The sequence below is a fragment of the Gymnodraco acuticeps genome, unplaced genomic scaffold (assembly GCF_902827175.1).
Source record: "Gymnodraco acuticeps unplaced genomic scaffold, fGymAcu1.1, whole genome shotgun sequence".
In the NCBI taxonomy this organism is placed as follows: domain Eukaryota; kingdom Metazoa; phylum Chordata; class Actinopteri; order Perciformes; family Bathydraconidae; genus Gymnodraco; species Gymnodraco acuticeps.
This window is the reverse complement of record NW_022990245.1, coordinates 91069-109054: the sequence shown is the minus strand read 5'-3', so window position 1 is coordinate 109054 and position 17986 is coordinate 91069. Positions and strand designations below refer to the sequence as shown.

The following is a 17986-nucleotide window of genomic DNA, read 5'->3' as shown; positions in this document are numbered from 1 at the left end:
AGTCGAGGACTTGTTCTAATCTTTATATACATGATATTTAGTCACCAGTTACAGTACACATAATGTATATACTACAAGAACACATAATACAGGTACTCAACGTGTGTTTACAGTTTTTTTTGTTTGTTTTTAACCTAACCTGCTTGTTGAAGAAGAGCCAATCATGGGGCTTGTCTTCCAACTGAGAGGACTAATCCCAGCCCTCCATGATCTTATACACCCTCCCCTTTATTAACCACATTAGCATACATTTAAACAGAGTGCAAAGAAGTCTAAGCATTTTTTTTTTTAAATGTACATTGTTGAAAATTACTCAAACATCCTGCCATTTTCTTCACATTCGTTTTTCCCACAGACATGTACGTTTCAAAATGTTTTAGCTCCAAATGACCCTCTCCCAGGAAGTGTACAGTGACCATACTGTTCTCTATGGAGGGAAAGATGAATGAGAAAAGGACTTCAGGAGCTTCAGGGATTCTGCTCGGTGACCTTTCCTTTCTTCAGCAGAAGACAAGCCCTCAGAGAGCCTTTTAATGCAACTTCATTATTGCTTACAGAGAAAAGAAAAAGCTTTTTTTGCGTGTTCACAGACACACAGTGCAGATTCCTGGAGGGGCACTCTATAGTTGAGACAGTGATTATAGGAGAGCAGAGCTGAACTTCTGCTGGCTTTCATCGTCGACGATTACAGACAGACACCCTGAGAGGAAAGGGATTGTCTTCATCTCTGATTTGAACCAAAAGGTGTCTCACCTGGTTTTATTACAGGTGGTAATACAATTTTTTGCAAGGATTATTACTCAATTTCCCCCTCCTTGTGGTTGTAATCAACACATCCTTTATGTTGACGTTTAAGTCAATGGAAAACTATTTAAATCAGACTTGTAACACCAGATTCGCTTTTTTTCTCACTTGCCTCTCAGGGCCTCTGTAGGGAGGGAAACATCCGACTCAGAGGAACGTTTTAGTGCAAGCAAAGCGTGAGTGAGGGAGGACGTGTGGGTTTCTCGAGCTTAGGTAGAGTGATGTTTTTATTGCTCATACAGTGACAACTTCTGGCAGTTTGCGATATATTTTGAGTAACACTGTATAACTGATTTTGGCGAAGGTATTGTGAATGAAACCCTTGAAATCCCGTCTGTGTTACCCTCCAGATCTCAGAGTTTGAACACTGAACATCTGCTGTGAAACTACTTCAGCTGCAGCTGCTCTGAGGTGGGACAATAGTGCTTCAATTATTCCCCACCATTTACCAAAAAACACATCTGTGATCTTAAAAAAAGTAATTTGTTGTTAGATCTTGTTATAATGACAAAACACCAAGCATCTTGCAAACTATCTTACTGTAAAAAGAAAACCTATTGTGTTGTAATTATAGAAATCATAAAGAGCACCCACAGTCCAAAAATGGTCATCTTGGTACAGACTTATGTTTAAAAAACTATATTTTTCGTTTCCCCCAGAGAATGAATCCTGCGGACGTCTGTGCTCATCTGTATTTTTCTCTAGCGCACTTTGAGGATAACATTTTTGTTCTAGGTCAAATTTGAATGTGTCATCTAGTGCCACCAGCAGGTCAATTACTTGTCCAATACTTTTTGATCAAATACCTGCAAGTCTAATGACATTTCAGTTAGCATGCTAACGTGCTAAGCTTCTGTGTGTTGGCTAATAACTTGTGGTGATGTTTCAGGACTTTAAACTTTTTTATCGTTTTTTTCTGCAGCAATGGCTATGCGATGGTTTTCACCAAACCAGAATGACGTTTCTTTAGCAATATTGTTAATTTAGCTATTGTTGTGGGTATTACAGGAATAATAGACTAAGTGAATATTTGTAAGACTCCCCGAGAAAACGTTGTCATTCTAACAAGATCCATAGACCAAAAAATGTCCCTGTTGCAGCTTTAGAGTTTTCTGCCCTGTGTGATCCATGTAAAATATCTAATGTTATCTAAAAGACTTGCAACACAGTGGTTATAAGTGAAACTCCATTTTACCTCAATCATCACCACAGCTCAAGTGTTACTCATCTCTAATCGACGCCAAGCTAATCAACTAACACCTGCTGAGCTGGGAAATAAAAAATCTAAAAAGTACTGATATAATTTGATTGGCAAGATGTTTTTCTTTTAAAGGCTGTTACTGATAAAACATGTTCAAATCCAAGCTGCAGATTGGAGAAACAGTATTTTAAGCCAATAATAACATCTTAAAGAACGTTCTCCCCAGTTTTTTTTATTTCCTGTCAGGGTAAGAAAGCAGGGTGTAACTGCAGCTAGGCCACAATAGTTTAACTAAAACTCTTCCAGTTAAAGTCAAACTTTTTAAAAACCTTTTGATATAGTTCAGTAGCTTTTTGAAGGCAGCGGCAGTGTTTATAGACAGATGCCCCTAGATAACATCACACCCTCGTCTCCACCTCGGTGAAGCAAGGCTTGGGATCCAGATCCTTGTGGAGCATGGATTAAAACCACTGATTTACAAGACAGAATTATAATATGTACACTTCTTAAGAAACTTACAATAAGTACTCGTAATATATTATATATGACTGTGATATCCTTATTTCCCCCAGATCTTCTTTGTGTATCAACTAGCCTTTTGACAGACTGCAGTGATATTTCCCTAAAAGGGATCCAGTGGCTTTAGTTTGTGTAGAGTCCCGGCAGGACATTCCTCATATCTAAGATGCCTTTTCAGATGCGAATCTTCGCCAATCGAAAAAAAAGACACCTACTAATTTCGACACCGAGTCCTTGAGGTACATTCTGCTCCACTGATGCTCTGTCAGTCCACATAATGGTTTACCAGTAAGACTGACCCTCAAACCAGTACCTGGTGAATCACATTTTCGGATACCACCTTATGTGTGTGACTGCCACAAAAGTGGAGGCTCAATTTACAGCACCTGGTCGTCACTCACGTCCTGGCGTTTGGAAATTCAACCAAAGAATGTGGGAATGACGATGTTAAGGAATGTTAGGGAATAATAAATGTGTCCAAAATGGCCGTTTGATACACCCCACTCGCAACGGGGCACGACCTATACATCCATGGGCACGACACGCTGTCTAACTAAGGATTCTTCCAAATACTTGGTATAAAATGAGTTGCGAGTGTCTTTTTTTTTGCCTTCCCCAGCCCCAAAAAACAAACGGCAAACGTTACCATCTCAGATTAAATAGTTTAGTGAACAGTCACTTGCTCCAAACTTATAAAGATGCCACCAAAGCATTTTTTTGGGTTTAGCTATGATTTCATAGTTTCAGACCAAGTTTGCAGTGCAGTTAGTTCATAATCATTAAGTATGGTTAGACACAGTAATACTATTGTGTGACACAGATCAGTCTGTGTGCTAATATTATTTTTACCCTGTTAATCAGTATTATTTGATGATTACATTTAGTTAATTATTACTATGCATTAATATTGTTGAGTAGGAACACTAGCATATTTGCTGTTAGATACACAGTATGGACCAATGAATGTTGATGGAGAAACTGGCTTTCATGCTAGCCAGGTGTTATGAAACGTGTCATAAAGACTTGAGTTGGAAAATTGCTTAAATATCTGCTCCACTGTCAGCAGGGAAGAGGGGCTCTCCATTGTTGAATCTACATCAAACCAGAGAGATATCCAGTGATAAATGTCCTTTACTGTCGCAGGAGTCGGCCTAAATTGGTGAGGACCTCATTATTTACTGATAAATAAGCTCTGCTCTCTGAAGTGGATTATCTTATTTTTTCCTAAAATGACTACGGTAAGATTTGAGCTAACAACGTCCTTGTAGCATAACGGTTTATATGTTTTTGGTTTAATCCAATGTTTGTTATATTACTACAAAGCTTGCAAGTATTTTGACTTTTAAACAACTCCTAAATATACATATATCCTACTAAAAGACAGAGGCTAAAGCTAAAGCTAGCTGTTCCGCCTTCCAGTCTTTATGCTAGGCTAAGCTAATTAGCTGCTAGCTGTAGCTTCGTTTTTAGCATAGGCTACAGCCATAACATAACTCTTGGAAAGAATGGTAAGTATTATATTACCCAACACTATTAAACTATTCCTTAAAAGGGGCACAGAGTCATGAAGGCCAGACTTGTACTTAACAGAAGCACAGTAATGTAATAACTGAATATATGTGTACAGGAAGCAGACTTTTGTTACACACTTGAAAGGCACGTGCTCTGCAGCTTTTATATATCCTGACCCAAACATTTTAATAGCTCACACTTAATAAGCCTGCTGAAATAAGATATGTTCAATGGGTTTTGTTTAATTGTAAATACACTTTTTGCAACGTGGGCACCAACAACATCTATTAAATGCTTCTCCACTTATTATCTCTGGAGTATATCACCATTTGGAATACTGGAGGACATTAAGCTTGTATTCAGGTAAGTGACTGCTAATCTTTTTTAATCCTGTGTTAAGTGCTTTTATCTGTAGACAGATTGTGGCTGGATAATAGCTGGACGATTGTCTGTATGAGGACAAAAGAACAGGGAAAAAAATTGTTCCAGCCCTCTCAAAAGCTACAAAATTAGAGTTTAATTTATGGTCCAGACGAACCATATATTAAACTCAAATTGTGTAGCTTTTCTCAACGTAGGCAACAGCTTTCTCAAAAGAAAGTGTTGGCACATCCTCCATTTACAGCTGTAAGTAAAGATGTTTTGATATACCAGCATTGATGTTGCCCATGATATTTCAAAATGTATAATAGTGATGATATGTTAATAATACACGTATGGTGATATTTTGTAAATAATAAAGCGCTTCTTAATTCACACTATCTATTAGTGTTATTGTTATTTAAGTATGCTTTTGAACAGCTATGTTTACTATGTAGCTTGTTTCCAAATCAGAGGTGAAAAAAGCACACGAAAACTGCAAAAGATGAATTTAGTCTTAGGGTTAAGGGAAATCTTAATGCTACGCTACAGCTAAAACAAATGACAAAAGAGAGTCTTTTTAACATTTAAAAGCCTCGATAATGCTGTTGTAGCTGAAAGTGAGCAAATCTGTGCTGCCAGGATCCAACATCTTAAGAAATAACAGTTTAATTAGCACATCAATACTCAGGGGTTTGTAATAACATGTTCACCATCACATTTTGGTGCAATTTTCAGGTTTCAACATAGTTTTGGCCAAGTAGTGTGAATTCTTACTTTTCTCAAGCAAGTGATGAGATCAAATTTATATTTGGTCCTATAACTTTTTTTCTTTCTGTTAAAAACAGACCCTGCTTAAACCACGAGCGACCAAGCATTACAATTCAACTTTAATGTGTTGAATGCAAGTGAACATTGGAGAAGGATGCCGTTTTTTAGCATTAAGGAGCAGGGCTTGTGTTTAGTGGGCCAGCTTACATTGGGAAATATTAGAACAGAGAGCACCACTCCTCCGACAGAGATTCAGCAGGAGCAACAACTATCGACTATGAAAGAAAGACGTGTTGTTGAAGGCAGAGGTGGATGTGAGGGCGAGCTGAGGGGCCGATGAATAAATGAAGGAGATGGTTTGGGTCGCCTCTCTAAATGGAGGCATCATGGGGCAGGTGAAGCTCTGCAGCTCCAGGCCTGCTGATGGAGCGGCGCTGTGTGTGTGGCAGCAGCTGGCCGCAGGGTAGCAGCCCCAGCAGCTCCTTGGAGGCTCCGGGTCTCCGACGACGACCGCCATACCCGGGCCCGTGGCTCCGCCTCGCTACCTGGCCTAACAACATGGCAGTCTGGGGCCACAGGGGGTCCGTGAAGCTAGACATGCTGGGCGTCAGGAAGGGGAGACAGGACCTGCGCCTCAGTGGGCGTAGCTCTGGATACACGTGGGAGGTTGAGAAGACGTCGAGGCCAAAGATGGAGCGCGGCTGCCTCGTGGCCCCCGTCAGCGAGATGCGGCCCTCCAGAGCTGGCCCCAGCAGGCAGAGGCTCGTTCTGTCTGTGAGCGAGTCCGTTCGGTCTTCGTATCCGAGGTCAGCGGGGGCCGAGCACTGCTGCAGGGGCCAGCCGCCGCGAGCCTTCCCCCCGTTGTCCGCATTGCTGCCTCCCTCTCCCCCGTCGCGCTCTCCCCCTCCAGCCTCATCATCCTCCTCCTCCACCTCCTCCCCCACCACCACCCCCTCTTCCCTGTCCTCAGTGCCGCCGGGTGGGGGGCAGCGAGGGTCCCGCAGGAACACCACGATGACGGTGATGTTGTCGCTGGAGCCTGCGTCCCGGGCCGAGGCTACCAGCTTGTGGGCCACCATGGCGGTGTCTCCGCTGTTCTCCTCAAGATGGTCGCTCACCACTCGCACCGCCTCTTCAGAATTGACCGTGTCCCAGAAACCATCGCAGGCCAGAATCAGGTAGTCCTCTGTGCCGTCCATAGGGCAGATGTCATGGTCTGCAACCCCGCTGATGTAAGGCTTGTGCTCGGAGTCGCCTGTCAACACATGTCGAAGGTTATTCTGCTAATACTGGCATTCAGGACAGACAGAGTGAGAGTAGATTCTCTTGTTTCCGGAGACAAAAAAACGATTTACAAGGGACTAGTTTTAACTGGTGACATCTAGAAATGTGTAATAAAAAGGAGAGATTTTCTGCGACCTTATCCCGTGCAAAATCCTCAATGTCTGTAAATTAGTCATTTTAGTAATGATTACAAATTCCACTGCAAAAGACCTACCATGTTTTCCCAAACACAGAGGTCATGGATGATATTAGTCCCATGCCAATCAACATTGGGTCCAATTTATTTTTTGTTGTATTCATAATGTAGTCTTAAATACACTAAATCAAAACATGAAGTGGATGTTACGACAGCCCTGACATCATATATGTGGGATAATGTCAGTAATTAGAGCAACAATACTAATTTCTCAATTCAAAACATGAATGGAAAATTAAATGATATGTAAACATGTGTTTATCAACAGCTCACCTATTGCTCTGGATACAGACAGACTGCCGTTAACCCTCCATGTGCCAAACCAGATCACACAGCCTCCCAGAGCCTCGATCCTCAGCTTCTCATCCTGCACACACACATCAAGTGGTTTAGTGGGGAGGACGGTCACATGGTACCTATGTTTTTACCATAAGTTCATATTTCATTCATATGTTTTTGTTTTGAATGGCAGTTTATTTAAATCAGGGGTGTCAAACCCAAGGACTTCATTTTATGTGGCCTGTCAGAGCTCTGAAAGAATATAATATGTTTATTATACGGTTACATGCCGCTTTACAGAAGCACTTGCCCATAAACTACATGTCCCAGAATGCATCTCATTTTGTGACATGCGCACTGTAGAGACTTGCAATTATTTGCCATAAACTTCTGCTTTCAGACTTAGTTAATTAAGAAGTTATTACCCTATTCGATAATAATCCAATGCAGAGGCAATAATGTAATATCATATTTTTTTTAATATATATTATATATTTATATATGTATATATAAATATTGATATAGTCTTAAAGATACAACCGGCCCATTGAGTGCAACCATAATGCGAATGTGGCCCGCGATGAAATTGAGTTTGACACCCCTGATTTAAATGAATGATCTAATCTTTTTAGCTATTTTGTTCTCATCTAAACCTTGCTAGTGTGATGCTAAAGTGGAACCCGGTGTGTTACCTCTCGGTCTGGTTTGTGTGGCTTCATCAGCTCCACCGCTTCCCCTTTCCTGACCAGCATCACCTGGGAGTCTCCGAGCCAGGCGACGTACATCGTGCGGCCCCGAAGGAACGTCACCACGCCCGTCGTGCCACAACGCAGGTGCTGCGAACACACACACGTTACAGTATTTAATGTGCACACCAAGCAGCAGCTGCAACACCAGTTCTTGTTACCCCACAAGTTTTCAAATGAAGAGATTATGATTTATGCACTTAACACAGGATTAAAAACAACTTTCATAATCATTAAAGCCATTTTGTCATGTTAAAACATGAAACACCTAAACATGTAGTGAAGAAGTACGAGCATCAGCAGTAATATTCGTAGCAGGTTCACTCATAATGTGCAATTACATATCTGCTAAATCTATCTAAATACTGTTAATATTTACATTAATTAAGTGACCGTCTATGTTTCCTGTAGATATTGGATTGCTCTTTTGACTGCACTGTTAGTGTACAGTTTTATTATTATTATGCTGCTGTGTTTATGGTATTTTTGTAACTCTGGCACAACAATTTCCTTCGGGATAAATATAGTCCTATCTTATCTTATCTTATAATAGTAGAATAGTTTACACTTTGTGGTTTTGTTGTTTGCAGGTGCGGTTACCTCTCGTCGGGCCTTCTTCATAAATGCCAGGTCGGTGACTCTGAAGGCTTTGCAGAGCGCTTCCATCGGGTCCTGTCTGAAGCATTCCTGCTGGAACAGGTTGACGTGGAGGTGGTTGGCAGCGTAGATCGCAGCGTCGACACCGCCGTGACCGTCAAACACGGCAAAGTAAGCCTGCTCCTCCTGATCCTGAGAGACACAAAGGGTGATTTAGCAGATAGATTCAATAACACAAAATCACATAGAGACTTCAGGTCTTAAAGGAGTACATATAATAATCAAAGGTTTGTTTTAGTGGTTTAAACTGCAATGCATACTGTATCATCATCTTTAAGGTATGCTTTCATTTAGAAAATCCCTATCTATGTCACCATTTCCACCCAAGCACACTTCCTTCATAAAGAAACCAGTATTTCAATTGTGGATCATATTTGAGTTGCTTGATACACAACGCATTGTTTAAATGGGTGTCTTGTGCAGGCCACTGAATTGAATCAATATCCTATTGTGGTAGACTTTGTGAGATAAAGAAATATCTTATTGTTCTCTAATTGATATCATTTAGTTTTGTGATGAAACTTTCTTTTAATTTAATCCCATCTTATTTTTTTCTGAAGTCATTTTACTTTGACTTCTCACATGTTGAACACAAATACCTGTACTTTCTACTTCTCACATGTTGAACACAAATACCTGTACTTTCTACTTCTCACATGTTGAACACAAATACCTGTACTTTCTACTTCTTACATGTTGAACACAAATACCTGTACTTTCTACTTCTTACATGTTGAACTCAAATACCTGTACTTTCTACTTCTTACATGTTGAACACAAATACCTGTACTTTCTACTTCTTACATTTTGAACACAAATACCTGTACTTTCTACTCCTTACATGTTGAACACAAATACCTGTACTTTCTACTTCTTACATGTTGAACACAAATACCTGTACTTTCTACTTCTTACATGTTGAACACAAATACCTGTACTTTCTACGTCTTACATGTTGAACACAAATACCTGTACTTTCTACTTCTTACATGTTGAACACAAATACCTGTACTTTCTACTTCCTACATGTTGAACTCAAATACCTGTACTTTCTACTTCTCACATGTTGAACACAAATACCTGTACTTTCTACTTCTTACATGTTGAACACAAATACCTGTACTTTCTACTTCTTACATGTTGAACACAAATACCTGTACTTTCTACTTCCTACATGTTGAACACAATACCTGTACTTTCTACTTCTTACATGTTGAACACAAATACCTGTACTTTCTACTTCTTACATGTTGAACACAAATACCTGTACTTTCTACTTCTTACATGTTGAACACAAATACCTGTACTTTCTACTTCTTACATGTTGAACACAAATACCTGTACTTTCTACTTCTTACATGTTGAACTCAAATACCTGTACTTTCTACTTCTTACATGTTGAACTCAAATACCTGTACTTTCTACTTACATGTTGAACTCAAATACCTGTACTTTCTACTTCTCTCATTTTCCAAACAGCTGGTTCCTTTAGTCTGAATGTGTGTTTGGTGCGTGATCATTATTCTTTAGAGTCATTGCGTGCTTATTGATTTGAACACGATCCGTGTATCCATCATTTCCTGGTCTTCTCTAAAGAAGAGGGACCAATGGAAACGTTGTCATGTTGCCGTTGTTCAGCATGGAAACATTCATTAGCTAACAATGACATTATTGTTCTATTAATATAAAGGGAGGTCAGGTACTCTTTAAAACAGCTGCTAGTTATGGGTACTTTTTACTGAAGTACATTTCAAAGCCTCTTTACTTTGACTTGAGTAAAGAAGTTTAGTCAGTACTTCTACTTTTATCAGAGTATTTTTAAACACGAGTATCCGTACTTCTACTTGAGTAAAGGATGTGTGTACTTTTGCCAGCTCGAGTCATACCTGAACATTGAAGAGCGAGTTGAAGTCGGGGATGATGACGTGTTTGTCCTCCATCTTGCGCCTCATGTTCTTGATGGCGTGGATGGACGTCTCGTAGTACGGCTGCGGGCGGCGGCGGTACGGCAGGTCCTTCATCCAGAGGCAGCACACCTCGAAGAGCCGGTTGAACACCAACCAGGCCAACTTCACCGACTCCATCTCTAACACACACACACACACACACACACACACACACACACACACACACACACACACACACACACACACACACACACACACACACACACACACACACACACACACACACACACACACACACACACACACACACACACACACAGCTTATTTGTCAGGGACCGATTAGTAAAAGCAATTTGTAGCTAAAAAAAACGAAACGAAAAACATCACAACAACTTCCCCAACCTCTCTTCTTGACGTTTCTAAAAGTTTAACTATTTCTCTTCGTGTTTAGTGTGTTGGACCATCAACTCCTCTTATCTCTGGCATACCACAGCAATGTTTGTATGCAAAATATTAATTGTTAACATATATTATATCATTGATCAGTTTACTTCTTTATTCCATTCAAGTAGGGATATATATTTTTTCTGAGGGCTGCAAATAATGATTATTTACGCTATTAGTTAGTCTGACAATTACTTGTTTTAATAAATGATTAGTAGTTGGTGTGTGAAATGTTACAAGAAGGTGATGTGTTTGTCTGACCTACTTTAATTGATAAATGTAGTTCACATAACACCCTTATCTTTTATTCAACTTTAAAATATGGCAAGGTAAAAGTATATGAATAACAATGTTATTAACTTGTAAAAAGCGTGACCCCTATGTTGTAGAAAATAAATAAAGAACAGAGTAAGATCCTTTTTGACAGATTGTACGTTTAACTAAAAGGATTCAACTTGTTCTGCTGTGTCAAGAACCACATTTTGAAAAGTCCCCGTCCTCTGGGAGGGTCACGCCCCGCAGGGACCCGTTTTACTTTTTCTCAGAAGCTGTCATTGAGAAATTAGTGGAGCAGGACGAGGAACCAGGGCTCCATCGCCCTGGTAACAAAGACTGGGGCTGTGTGTGTGTTTGACCTACTAATGTTAGCTGCAGGTGGAATAATAATCTCTCCTGTCATTTGCCAGCGTTCTCTCTCACGCTGCTCCACCCAAAAACTGGACCGGCCTACACTGTGTCCCATTGCCTCCGTCCACCCCTCCAGCTTCTAAAACTACATGCACTTACAAAAAACAGCGCCTTCCTCATCTCCAGCTCCAAAATAAAGATGTCGCGTCTGGCAGCAGGATTTACCCATAACACCTTGCAAACAGCTACAGAGTGCAGGGAAGCGACTTCAAACAGGCAGGGATCATCTGTTATGCAACGCCAGAAGTATTACTTTTGAAAATACACACACAGCGAGGTGAAGAACGACAACATTGAACACTTTTCATAACTTTTCTAACGTGTGACATTTGGGCGATCAGCAGTCTGATAAAGGCAAGATCAATAAAGAACGGTGTGCTGGAGATGAGGCGTTTTCATAAAGAGATCAACTTTCACACTTTTATTCAATAATGTTTAATTATAATCTCTTCATCTCTGCGTTTGAGCTATTTAAACAGCAAGGACGTTTTGTTTTATGTCAACAAATCCCATGAAAAGACCAAAAATCTTTCTCTCAATACTTTGTTACCCTGTACTAAGATATAACAACTGAATACATCACAAATATAGTTTCAGTTTTTAAAAAGGCTCCAGTTTCTTTGGGAAAATGTTACTCGAAAAGGAGTCAGTAAATAAATAATACAATATATTCTAATAATATTCTTCAACACACCGGGGAAGATCATTGGTAAATATGTGGATGCTGTATTTCCTGTAAAATAATTCAACCCAACTAAACTTAATATTGAAATGTATAAAAGTATTTTTCATTATAATGCGACTATGGTTAGAAAGAGCCTCATCATCATCGTCGTCATCATCATTGTTGTCCTTGGTTCATCTGTTGTAACTGTACGCTGTTTATTCTGTAATATCTATTTTCTATAGCACATCTGTCCTAGGAGAGGTCCTTAGTTTCTTCTATTGAACCCATTAATAATGTTTTGTTGGGGGGAGTTTTTCCTTCTGAGCTGCTAGGGTCTGAGGAAAAAGGGTATGCTGTGGTCTGTAAAGCCCCCTGAGACATGTGTAAAAGCAGTGATCAATCAATCAATCAATCAATGTTTATTTATACAGCCCAATATCACAAATGTTACATTTGTCTCAGTGGACTTCACAGTTTGTACAGAATATCAGTATGACAATACGACACCCTCTGTCCTTACACCCTCTGTCCTTAGACCCTCACATCGTACAAGGAAAAACTTCCGGAGAAAACCCCACAGTTTAAGGGAACATGGGAGAAACCTCAGGGAGAGCAACAGAGGAGGGATCCCTCTCCCAGCACGGACAGATGTGCAATAGATGCCGTGTGTAAATTGGCATTGATATTGGGCCTTATGAACTAAATGTGATTTAGTGAGTTGGACTGTGAGTGTTTTCTGGAGTTCTGGCCTCTGGTGGTGAAATACAGCGAGTGTGTGTGTGTACTGACTGAGGAAACTAGAAAGTTCAGATGTGTTGTTCTCACAGAACAGTGACAAAGCTACAAGGACTTAAAGTAGCCCAACCTTCAACATCTACAGCAGTAACATGCAACATACACATTCATACAGCAGTTTGAATAATGTGTGTGTGTGTGTGTGTGTGTGTGTGTGTGTGTGTGTGTGTGTGTGTGTGTGTGTGTGTGTGACTCCCCTGCTGGATGTGATTAGGAAACCAAAGAGAGAAGAGGCGAGGGAAAACAGAGGCTGTCAATGATATCCATGGTGTGTGTGCTCACGTGTTACAGGGTCCTGTCCCTCCTCGGGGGTCTTGTTGAGGTGGTGAATGGAGAGGTCGCTCTGCAGCAGGCTGTCGGCCGTGGCTCGGGCGAGAGCTGCAGCCAGAGAGCAGGGGCAGTTACTGAGGAGAGAGAGGACAGATAGAGAGGGTCAGTACAAAACATGTTAAAGGTCACCTATTATGCAAAACCCTCTTCTTCATGTCTCTTCTACATCAACATGTGTCCCCTCTTCTTCATGTCTCTTCTACATCAACATGTGTCCCCTCTTCTTCATGTCTCTTCTACATCAACATGTGTCCCCTCTTCTTCATGTCTCTTCTACATCAACATGTGTCCCCTCTTCTTCATGTCTCTTCTACATCAACATGTGTCCCCTCTTCTCCATGTCTTTTATTCATCAACATGTGTCCCCTCTTCTTCATGTCTCCTCTACATCAACATGTGTCCCCTCTTCTTCATGTCTCTTCTACATCAACATGTGTCCCCTCTTCTTCATGTCTTTTATACATCAACATGTGTCCCCTCTTCTTCATGTCTCTTCTACATCAACATGTCTCCCCTCTTCTTCATGTCTTTTATACATCAACATGTGTCCCCTCTTCTTCATGTCTCCTCTACATCAACATGTGTCCCCTCTTCTTCATGTCTCTTCTACATCAACATGTGTCCCCTCTTCTTCATGTCTCTTCTACATCAACATGTGTCCCCTCTTCTTCATGTCTCTTCTACATCAACATGTGTCCCCTCTGTGGAAAGAGACTCTGAAAGTTTCAGGAACAAAGATTCTCTCTCTTTTTGATCCATTTCTATAAAAACCTGTCTGAAAATAAGCTGATCAGATTTTGGCCACTTTATGATGTCATAACGATGTTTTGTCTTGTTGTAACCATTAGCCAATCAGCAACCAAGGTAACCCCCCCCCCCCTTATCACCTGAATCTTCTCCTAGAGCACCATTGAGTTCTTTCTAACCAAATCTCTCTCAGAGGGGCGTGGGGAGGGGCTCCTTATTTTCATCTAAAGTAACAGACAGAGAATCAGCACTGTTTGGTGTTTCAGCCAATCAGAGACAGGCTCTGTATATATCTGAGACCTGTGATATATTGATGAAACACAGTATGATAGGGGGCCTTTAAGAGATCAACAACACGTAGTTTATTTGACTGCATAACGACGTGGTTTGCTGTCGTTAAAGCTATAACAGAAGAACGTCTCTCTAACTAATATACTGAACACGGATAGGCAGATATCTTTGAAGTTGGGGATGATGACGCCTTCAGGCAATATGGTTTTTAATGCAATAATTTATGACGACTTTGAAACATCTGTCCAGGGACGACAGCCTCTTGGCTCACTTTGTCAAATTAACAGCATTTTGATTAATGTGTACTGCCCACGTTGAATGACAAACAATAAACGAATAAACTAATTAAATCAATTAGTTAACAGTTATAAGAAATTACAGTACAGAAATATTAATGATACATATGAAGTATTTTACAAACTGTCAGCGTTATGTAGTGTTTCATAATAAGGTATACATTACTTTACAAGCATATAGCACTTATCATGAGGAAGAGGAGGAGGAGGAGGAAGAAGAGGAGGAAAGATAGCGAGTCGTTTGAAGGACTCGAGGTTTCCTGTTAGATAACTAGGTCATCTCTAGATGTAGGTAACCATGGTAACCAACTTCAGCATGCTGCCCTTTAAGTTAAATGAAGTTGAAAATAAACCTGAAGTGACGTCGACAGCTTCATGGTTAATGAGCGAGGGTCAAAGCTGTTCTTCAACGCTGTGTGATCATTCAAATAGAAATAAGTATTCATTGTTGCCCTGGACACAAATAATATAAATCTGATAAATCTGCTGCCAGTCAGACTGGGGGGGTGCCTTTTTTTGGATCGTTTATGAAACAAGTCTCAGGTCAGGTGAGCGGGTCCTAACCAATCAGGAGAGAGAACTGACCTCTCATTAATCTGTGAGGTCTTGATTTCAGTGATTGTTCTAGACTAATTTTACTGGGGGGGGAGGGGGGGGCTGCGATGGGGACATTAATGTAATGAGAGGGACCCATTTAATGCAGGAAGGAAGAGATTTGAAAATGTTTGGTTTCAAGTCATAGCGCATAAAATAATATTATTGGTGTTTGATTTAGAAACAGACTTTGTAATAAGATTATAAAGCGTAGTAGCACACGTCATATTCTTTCAGATTTCTGTACTTTGTTATCCCTGTATCATCTGTATACTGACCTGTGTTTATTTTAGGGCTGTCAAACGATTACAATTTTTAATCAGATTAATCACAGCTTAAAAATTAATTAATCATGATTAATCACCATTCGAACTATGTCCAAAATATGCCATTTATTTATGTATATTATTGTGGGAATGGAAAGATAAATGAAAGAAGGCGGATATATCCATTTAACATACAGTATCTATGTTTATTATAACATTGTTCTGTGTGTCAAAATGAAAGATAGCCCACACACCTACCGTGGGGTCTTAATTCATTACGTGTTGATTTCTATCAACGGGGGAGTACTTCAGGAAAGTCGACAGAGGGGGGGGGGCTAGTGGAGTACTTCGTGACCACAGAGTGTGAACGTTGTGATCAGCTGTTTTAGCGCAGTTCTCCAGTGAAGGGGGGGAGTCTCCCTCCGCAGCCGGTTGGCGTAGTTTTGGCACAATTCCGTTGTACAGACCGACGTTAACAGCAGCCCTGTCTGTGCACACGGAGACCGACTCTGTCATCCGGTGATCTAACCGCCTTCTGGAAAAGCTTCACAAGTACGTCGGTACGCAAATGCACTTTGTGACACAAGTGACGGTACGCATTTCAGATTACGCACATAACCTGCGTACCAGTTATGTGCACCCCTGTACTACAGCAAAAGTATTCTCCGTCGGGACTTCCTGCAACAACACCACGCCGTTATCTTGATTCTGATTGGCCAGAAGACATTATCAAAGATGTTCTATTGAGAAGACGATCACTACGTGACAAAAGTTTTCAAAACCGTGGCTTCTGAAATCAATCTTACTAACTGCTGTCTGTGCAATTTACTCCGCGCGAGTTGGCAGACTTTATTTTGCTTAATTTAACATCATTTTTCATGGTGGGGCTAAGCCATTTCTTGGTATGGGTGTAGCCTACCCCAGCCATACCCTGGCGCTGCCACTGGTGGCACGTATGGGGCAGGCCATTCTGCACATGCGTTAAATGCGTTAAATATTTTAACGCAATTAATTAAAAAAATTAATTACCGCCGTTAACGCGATAATTTTGACAGCACTAGTTTATTTACATGCCTATTCATTTGATTGTACACTGTATCTGCCACCTAGACTGACCGTGTTATGTATGTGTTATGTTCGTTATATTTGAAAACTTCAAAAAAAATATTGTTAAAAAAAATTGAAACAGACTTTATGTTGATTACTTTAACGTTTTTATTTATTTTAGTTAGTTTGGCCGAAGATACAGAACATTAAAATGCATTTTCGGGAAATAAATACATTATTAATGCAAAATAAACTTTGTTGTTATCTTATTTCTTAATATTTGTTTTAGTAACTTGGTCCCCCTCCCCCAGAACTGCCCATGCTTGATTGGTTAATTGGGACAACAGGGTGGGAGATTCTGGGTGTTTCTCAATGTCGAGGACGCTTCCTTGGTAGGACATGTCCCTCCGAGTCAGGTCCTTCAGAAGCGATGCAAGAATCCTTCCTAGCCTCGGAAAACGAAGAATGGTGGAACAGGCTAACAGGTGTGCGTCATATGCGAGGCCCCGCCTTAAATGGAGTGCGATTTCCGCCAAAGATCTTGGAAATTGGTCCGTGCGCAAAGCATTGTGGGAATTTTAAGACCGCGGAGGATACACATGTGCAGCCTCGAAATGTCTCGCAAAGAAAGACGCCGGGCTCGGTAGAATTCCAAGGAGCCTGGACATTGGAACAGTCCTTCGGCGGGACTCGATGACGTAGCATCCTTGAAATAGTGGCTCTGGAGCATCCTTCCTTGACATTGAGATACACCCATTTTTAGAAAGTACTTCTCGTTTCTAATAAACTAAACTAAGTGGGTTATAACCTCGAGTAAGTCCACAGCCAAGAGATTGCTTTTTATAAGGCTTAATGCTAAACGCTAAGGCTGTACTGGATGTATTAATACAAAAACTCCATTACAATATTAAATACATGTAAAGCATTGAATAAAATCCTAAATTCAAAACAAAGAAAATGTTATCACCTTACTGCATCTCGAGATGTACCCACACAACGCTACACTAGCTTCTTGGACTTTTTATTAAATATGATTTTAGTTGATTTAACGTAAATGTAACCCATGCTGGTTGGTTTAATTAAAAGTGTGGCAGCTGAATCCTCACACATGTAATACTAAGCTGGATGGTGTGATGTTGCACACGCTAGATAGTCACTGCGGTGCTTTTAATTTACGCAAATGAATGAACTGGGGTCGGCTTAGTGTAACGCAGGGACTTATTCTTCAATTAAATGATGTATATTAAGTGTTAAACGGCCTCTGTGTAATATTACATGGGTGTAATTAATGAAAACTGCTCCAACATTTAATGAATTCAGCTCTGCTCATTAGTGACTGAGACATATAAGGGCATATGTTCATCACAGGGTATATGCAGGAATCCTGAAGTCAAATGTAAGACCTTTTAAGACCTTTTCCATAAATGTTAAGACCTCATCGCCACTTGGAGTTCTAACCGGTTACCTTGGCGACACACTTTACCTCACATTGACTATATACAGTATGGATTGTCCTTCCTCCTTATCTTCCAACCATTTGGACGCAGACTTGCATTTCCCCATAACGATGTTGCTTAACAACCGGC

At 40.5% G+C, this 17986-nt stretch overlaps 1 protein-coding gene across 3 annotated transcripts in view; it reads right to left on the bottom strand.

Moving 5' to 3' along the window:
- Positions 1-4: 4 nt before the first annotated feature.
- The window catches only part of ppm1e (protein phosphatase, Mg2+/Mn2+ dependent, 1E), a 56675-nt gene continuing 38693 nt past the window's right edge, over positions 5-17986 (bottom strand). For all 3 annotated transcript variants that reach the window (XM_034220469.1, XM_034220467.1, XM_034220468.1), the window contains 6 exons: positions 13112-13233; positions 10216-10415; positions 8273-8461; positions 7619-7762; positions 6921-7014; positions 5-6422 (listed from right to left, as the gene is read on the bottom strand). In XM_034220469.1, coding sequence (XP_034076360.1) covers positions 5539-6422; positions 6921-7014; positions 7619-7762; positions 8273-8461; positions 10216-10415; positions 13112-13233 — 1633 coding nt within the window. In that variant the 3' untranslated portion in view covers positions 5-5538. The remainder of the gene's footprint in view (positions 6423-6920; positions 7015-7618; positions 7763-8272; positions 8462-10215; positions 10416-13111; positions 13234-17986) is intronic.